At 45.4% G+C, this 7,500-nt stretch overlaps 1 protein-coding gene across 1 annotated transcript in view; it reads right to left on the bottom strand.

Annotated features, from left to right (window-relative positions):
* Positions 1-649: 649 nt before the first annotated feature.
* Positions 650-7,500, bottom strand: part of LOC143276657 (uncharacterized) — a 22,499-nt gene continuing 15,648 nt past the window's right edge. The window contains exons 10-11 of the mRNA XM_076581282.1: positions 5,432-5,614; positions 650-2,851 (exon numbers count right to left, since the gene is read on the bottom strand). Of these exons, the coding sequence (XP_076437397.1) occupies positions 1,797-2,851; positions 5,432-5,614 (1,238 nt within the window). The 3' untranslated portion in view covers positions 650-1,796. The remainder of the gene's footprint in view (positions 2,852-5,431; positions 5,615-7,500) is intronic.

The following is a 7,500-nucleotide window of genomic DNA, read 5'->3' as shown; positions in this document are numbered from 1 at the left end:
ACCCCAAGACCCATTTCACCTTCCCCACCCCATGACCCATTTCACCTACCCCACCCACCCCAAGATCCGTTTCACCTCCATCCAAGACCCATTTCACCTACCTGCCCCTACACCCATTTAATCTACCCCGCACCTAGACCCATTTCACTTACCCCACCCTCAGACCCATTTCACCTACCTCACCCTAAGACACAATTCACCTACCCCACCCCAAGACAATTCACCCACCCCACAATACCCCCATTTCACCTACCCAACCCCAAGATCCGTTTCACCTCCATCCAAGACCCATTTCACCTACCTGCCCCTACACCCATTTAATCTACCCCGCACCTAGACCCATTTCACCTACCCCACCCCCAGACCCATTTCACCTATGCTGCCCTAAGACCCATTTCACCTACCCCACTCCATGACCCATTTCACCCACCCTACCCTAAGACCCATTTCACCTACCTCACCCTAAGACACAATTCACCTACCCCACCCCAAGACAATTCACCCACCCCACAATACACCCATTTCAAGTTCACCTACCCAACCCCAAGACCCATTTCACCTCCATCCAAGACCCATTTCACCTACCCACCGACCCATCCCAACTCCTCCCCGAAACATTTCACCCACCCACCCAAAGACCCATTTCACCTACCCCGTCAGAAGACCCACTTTAACCCTTTCACCGCCAAGTTTCTGTGTGAAAAATGCTCCCCCAAGCGCCAGATGTTTTAGATGCGATGCTCCCAGTCACAGGCTTCGGTTCAAGTCAAAACAACCCAGTGGACTTGTTCACATCAAACTCGGTCAGGGGGCAAACTGAGGTTTGTCATTGTTCTATTGGCGGGAAACTGGTTGCAGCTGCCAAGCTTTGTTACAACGTAAAAAAAAAATTAAATTAAATTAAAATTAAAATAAAATAAAATGAAGGTCTCATTAAAATTATCTTTGGTGTCGACTTAAGTCGCCTATGGCGGTGCACTGTCTTGTCAACTATAGTCTTCTATGGCGGTGCACTGTCTAGTCAACTAAAGTCGCCTATGGCGCTGCACTGTCTAGTCAACTAAAGTCGCCTATGGCGCTGCACTGTCTAGTCAACTAAAGTCGCCTATGGCGCTGCACTGTCTAGTCAACTAAAGTCGCCTATGCGCTGCACTGTCTAGTCAACTAAAGTCGCCTATGGCGCTGCACTGTCTAGTCAACTAAAGTCGCCTATGGCGCTGCACTGTCTAGTCAACTAAAGTCGCCTATGGCGCTGCACTGTCTAGTCAATTAAAGTCGCCTATGGCGCTGCACTGTCTAGTCAATCAAAGTCGCCTATGGCGCTGCACTGTCTAGTCAACTAAAGTCGCCTATGGCGCTGCACTGTCTTGTCAACTAAAGTCGCCTATGGCGCTGCACTGTCTAGTCAACTAAAGTCGCCTATGGCGCTGCACTGTCTAGTCAACTAAAGTCGCCTATGGCGCTGCACTGTCTAGTCAACTAAAGTCGCCTATGGCGCTGCACTGTCTTGTCAACTAAAGTCGCCTATGGCGCTGCACTGTCTAGTCAACTAAAGTCGCCTATGGCGCTGCACTGTCTAGTCAACTAAAGTCGCCTATGGCGCTGCACTGTCTTGTCAATTAAGGTCGCCTATGGTGGTGAATGAAGAGTTAAGTGTGGTAGTGATGGTGGGCATCATCATCATCATCACCAACAGCAGCAGCAGCAGCAATGCTGACAGTGGCACAGAGTCGTTGTCAGAAGATGTCCAGGTGTGTGGGTTTTTTGTTGGGTTTTTTTTTTGTTTGTTTGTTTTTTCACACGTGGAACACCACAAGGTGAGAGAGGCAGCGAGAGGCCACGATCCACAGGTACTCCCGGTTCCAGCGGCCCAGGTTGTAGACTCTGTCGGCATCCGTCTCTGGAACTTCCCTGACTGTTCCTCCTCCTCCTCCTCTTCCTCCTCCTCCTCTCGTGTCTTCTCTACTGCTGCTGCTTGCACTTTCCGTGCTGCTACTGTTGTTGTTGCTATTTATACTTTCCATGCTCCCATTGCTGTTGTTATTGTTGTTGCTGCTGCTGTTGTTATTGTTGGTGGTGGTGGTGGTGCTTCTACTGTTGTTGTTGCTCGAACTTTCCATGCTCCTATTGCTGTTGTTGTTGCTGTTGCTGTCGTTTTTGCTGTTGTTGTTGCTGTTGCTGTCGTTTTTGCTGTTGTCGCTGCTGCTGCTGTCGTTGTTGCTGCTGCAGCTATTGCTGTTATTGTTGCTGCTGTTGTTGTTTTTGCAATCGCTGGAGGTTTCACCACTACGGCTGTCTACCACCGCTCTTTCAGAAAGCCTGCATGTGTCTACTGTAGTGCTGATGGAAGTGGAGGTGGCAGCAGTGTTAAGAATGGCGGAGTTGTTGGCAGAAGTAGTGATGATAGTGGTGGTAGCAGCAGCGTTGAGAGTAGCAGAAGTAGCGGTGGTAGTGGTGGCACCAACAGTGTTGACAATGGCAGAGTTGTTGGCAGAAGTAGTGATGATAGTGGTGGTAGTAACAGCAGCGTTGAGAGTGACAGAGTTGTCACCAGAAGTAGAGCAAGCGGTCGTGGCAGCAGTGTTGAGAGTAGCAGAAGTAGCGGTGGTAGTGGTGGCAGTAACAGTGCTCACAATGGCAGAGTTGTTGGCAGAAGTCGTGGCAGTGGTGGTGATTGCAGCAGCAGAGGTGACACTGGCCGACTGAGCAGTAGTGCAGACAGATCTGAACGTGTTGCCGATGATGGAGGGGAAGGACACAGGCTTGGTGTCTCTCCCGGTGATGCTGATGCGATGAACCTCCGGCACGTACACCACGATCTTCGCCTCCAGACCCAGCAGTGTCGCCCCTCCTGAGATAAAGGAGACAACATCAAGGCTAAAGAAAACAAGACTGCTACTGTGTCTAGTATGACAATTATTGATTGATTGATTGATTGATTGATTGCTATGGATATTTATATAGCGCCTATACTCGGTCGGAGACCAATCTCTAAGCGCTTTACACACACGGAGTCATTTACACAACAGGCTGCCTACCTGGGTAGAGCCAACTCACGGCTGCCATTGGGCGCTCATCATTTGTTTCCTGTGTCGTTCAATCCCATTTCAGGCACGCACACCTACACACTGAGAATAACATGTAACAGTTAACATTTTACGTGCATGACCGTTTTGTTTATTTACCCCGCCATGTAGGCAGCCATACTCCGTTTTCGGGGGTGTGCATGCTGGATATGTTCTTGTTTCTATAACTCACCGAACGCTGACATGGATTACAGGATCTTTAACGTGCGTATTTGATCTTCTGCGTGCGTATACACACGAAGGGGGTTCAGGCACTGGCAGGTCTGCACATATGTTGACCTGGGAGATCGGAAAACATATCCACCCTTTACCCACCAGGCGCCGTCACCGTGATTCGAACCCGGGACCCTCCGATTGAAAGTCCAACGCTTTAACCACTCGGCTATTGCGCCCGTTAATTATCACTGCTGCTGCTGCTGCTGCTTTTTAGCACGGAACCTACAGAAGATTGAATACTATTAAAAATTGTTTTGATTGAAAGCACCCCGGCATCTCTCCGGGTAGCTGAAATAACGAATGGAGAATACCAACGAAAACGCCCTGAAATAATTATAAAAAAAAAAAGAACATTGCCAACACGTCCGTGTATGATATAGTATGACAAGTCTGTCATGTCCGACTATGACTATCCGAGCAGCAGGGGTGACAACTACTGTCCCAACCATCTGTGCTAAAATTTGACATTCATTGCGAAGAGTGTCTTGCCCAAGTTACATCCTCACTCTCTCGGCCAAGAGGGCTTTAGGACAAGCGTTGGGATGCCCCCCCCAAAGGCCAACTAGCTCCCCCCCAAGGCTTCAGCACTGATAGCCAGTGCAATCTTCTCTCTTAGTTTGAGAGTCAAAGTCCTTCACAAAAGACTAAGCTGTAAACGAGTTCCCATAGCAGAGAAGAAATCATTGATCATACAGTTCTCAATATAAGTATAAGCCGAGCAAATCCTACGATGTTATGCATGTGAAATAATAGCGCAAATTACAACTTTTTTTTTTGTTTTGTTCGTTTTTGTCTTTATACGCAGGTGTGGAAACTCAACTGTAACCCGATGTCAGTCTCTGGTGTAAGCCGGGCACATCCTAAGATAGTGTTATGCATATGAAATGATAGTGCTTTCACCGCCTGTGTCGCATTTCAGTACCAGCCAAGTAGAACACCCACGTCACTGAAATGCGACCTGATCATGGGTCTCTGTGTGTGTGTGTGTGTGTGTGTGTGTGTGTGTGTGTGTGTGTGGGTGTGTGTGTGTGTGTGTGTGTGTGGGCACGGTGTGTGTGTGTGTGTGTGTGTGTGTGTGTGTGTGTGTGTGTGTGTGTGTGTTGTGTGTGTGTGTGTGCTTTCCTCTGTGTTATGTGTGTGTGTGTGTGTGTGTGTGTGTGTGTGTGTGTGGTTTGTTTTGTTTTCCTCTGTGTGTGTGTGTGTGTGTTGTGTGTGCGTGTGTTGTGTGTTGTGTGTGTGTGTGTGTGTGTGTGTGTGTGTGTGTGTGTGTGTTGTTGTTGTTGTTGTTTTGCTATTGTTTTAATTTGTTTATTTATTTTTGTTTTTATTTATTTATTTATTTATTATTATTATCAGTATTATTATTATCATTATTATTATTATTATTATTTTCTGGGTGAGAAGGTAGGTAGGTAGGGAGGTAGGTCGGTCTCGTCAATGGCAAAGGGCATTTTCTACACAGCACAGTGGGATCCCCAGCTATTCTTAGACACCACCTTTTCTGTGTTTATAGCACAAGGGAATTTTGCACTCTGGACTGATACGCGGTGAAAACGATTTACTGATTATGATTGAATAATTAATCAATTAATTTCAAACAATTAATGAAGCTGGGGAGTGTTGAGCCCACTCACACACACAAAAAATTAATTGTATTTGTATTTGTATTTTGTATTTGTATTTCTCTTTTTATCACAACAGATTTCTCTGTATGAAATTCGGGCTGCTCTCCCCAGGGAGAGCGCGTCGCTACACTACAGCGCCCCCCACCCCCCTTTATATATGTATATATATATATATATATATATATATATATATATATATATATATATATTTCCTGCATGCAGTTTGATTTGTTTTTCCTATCGAAGTGGATTTTTCTACAGAATTTTGCCAGGAACAACCGTTTTGTTGCCGTGGGTTCTTTTACGCGCGCTCAGATTCTCTCGCTTCCTAGGCGGACGCTTTACCTCTAGGCCATCACTCCACATGAATAATTAATCAATTAATTTCAAACAATTAATAAAGCTGTGAAGCGCTGAGGTGACCCACCCACACAACAAAAGAATGAATTAATCAATTTCAAACAACTAAATCAATGAAGCCGCAGACCATTGAACCCCACTGACCCAGAATCACGGCAGTGTTGGGGTAGGGCGGGGGTGACGTCAGCTCTTGGTTTTCGTACTTGACCTTGATGCCTCGCTCTCGCAGCACCCGCACAAAGCTACAGTCTGATTTGTGGATGGGACTTCCGCTAATGACAACGTCCTCCAAGGTCAAGCATCCTCGCGAATCAGCGTCTTTTGGTCCTGTGAATGAGTGAGTGAAAAGCCACTGAAGTGCACACACAGGCTCATGTTCACGTACAAATGCACACACATGTACATACATGATAATATTCGTTCATTTATTTGTTTATTTTTTAATGTTTTTTTTTTCACATTATAGTTATTATTTATTTATTTATTTGTGTAAGCTTATCTATTATTTATTCACCTTTCCCCCCCCCCCCTCAAGGCCTGACTAAGCGCGTTGGGTTACGCTGCTGGTCAGGCATCTGCTTGGCAGATATGGTGTAGCGTATATGGATTTGTCCGAACGCAGTGACGCCTCCTTGAGCTACTGAAACTGAACTGAAACTTATTTATTTATAGCCTGTTCATCTAAGATGATGATATTAGACTGAAAATAAATGATATTATTATTATTATTATTTGGATTATTATCATTCCTATCATAATGATGATTGTTAGTATTAATTAGAAATCGACATTTCTGTATATTCAAATGAAAAGGGGGGCGGTGGAGGTGAGGGAGAGGGGGGGGCAAGGGGGAGGGGACTAAGAAAGGAAGAGACAGACAGACAGACAGACAGATAGACAGACAGAGAGAACAGAATGTGGAAAAGATAGAGTATAAAATCTAAAATGGAGAGGGTGAGTGTCAGTGATTGGAGAAAGAAAAAACATAATAATATGTTAATAGGTTGTGCTTTATGATCGTGGAATCACTGAGAAAGGAACAGTTTATACAAGCAGTAAAGAATTCACAGTACACCCCTGAAAACGGAGTATGGCTGCCTACATGGCGGGGTTAAAACGGTCATACACGTAAAAGCCCACTCGTGTACATACGAGTGAACGTGGGAGTTGCAGCCCACGAACGAAGAAGAAGAAGAAAAAGAAGAATTCACAGTATGTCAAGAAAAACCCAGACTGACAACTGTAACATTTTTAAACACTAAAGTTTTCCAAATAATTGTCCATTCACAGCAAAACAAGCATATTTTGTTGTTGTTGTTTTTGTTGTTGTTGTTTTGGTTGTTGGGGGGGGGGGGGGGGTTGTTGTTGTTTTTTTTGTTTTGTTTTTCTCTTTTTTTAATTTTTTAATTTTTATTGGTCAGTGAAAGCTAGCGTGAAACATCCAAAAACAGAGAGGAGAAAAGAAAAGAAAAAAAAAGATGGAAAAGTAAAAAAAATTTAAAAAAAGAGAAAAAGAAAAGAATAAAGAAAAGAAAAATAGGGGTGCTCTGTTGTCTGCATGCAACTGAGGCCCCAGCCTAAAATTAGAAAAATGATGAATAGATTGATTTTTTTTTTTAAATAAATAAAATAATAATAAAATAATAATAATAATACTGTGGTTCGTCCGTCGGGATCGACGAGGACCATCTAGTCATCCTGGGGGTGGGTGGGTTGGGCTCTGTGGGTGCGCAGATGACTGGTCAGGCCAATCCGCGCCCGGAAGGTTCTGACGCAGTGTGGACAGGGGATGGTGGCGGCTGTCGGGGACTTCCTGGCACTGCTTTTCCTGGCCTGTCTGCGTTGCTCTGCTGCAGCGATTCTGTTGGCCTCAAAGGATTTGGCGCCTTTGTGGACAGCTGAACGCCACTTTGGTCTGTCCATTGCATTCAGCTCCCATGTGACGTGGCTGATGCTGAAGGCCTTCTCTGAATAATACTACTAATAAAAGAGTGAGTGAAAAGCGGTGAGAATGGGTCATCTGTCGTCGTTTTTAATCTTTCTCGCTTACTTCGTTGTTGTCTTCGTCACAGTAGTGATCATCATCGTCGTCGTCGTCGTCGTCGTCGTCGTTGTTGTCATGATTTGCTGCATCATCTTCTGCACGGTTTCCGCACCCTCAACACCCCTCCCCCACCCCCACCTTACCCAGTCGCACCCTTTCTACCAACCCC

The sequence above is a fragment of the Babylonia areolata genome, chromosome 32 (genome assembly GCF_041734735.1).
Source record: "Babylonia areolata isolate BAREFJ2019XMU chromosome 32, ASM4173473v1, whole genome shotgun sequence".
Taxonomy (NCBI): Eukaryota; Metazoa; Mollusca; class Gastropoda; order Neogastropoda; family Buccinidae; genus Babylonia; species Babylonia areolata.
Note: the sequence above shows the minus strand (reverse complement) of the source record. Positions and strands in the feature narration are given on the sequence as shown.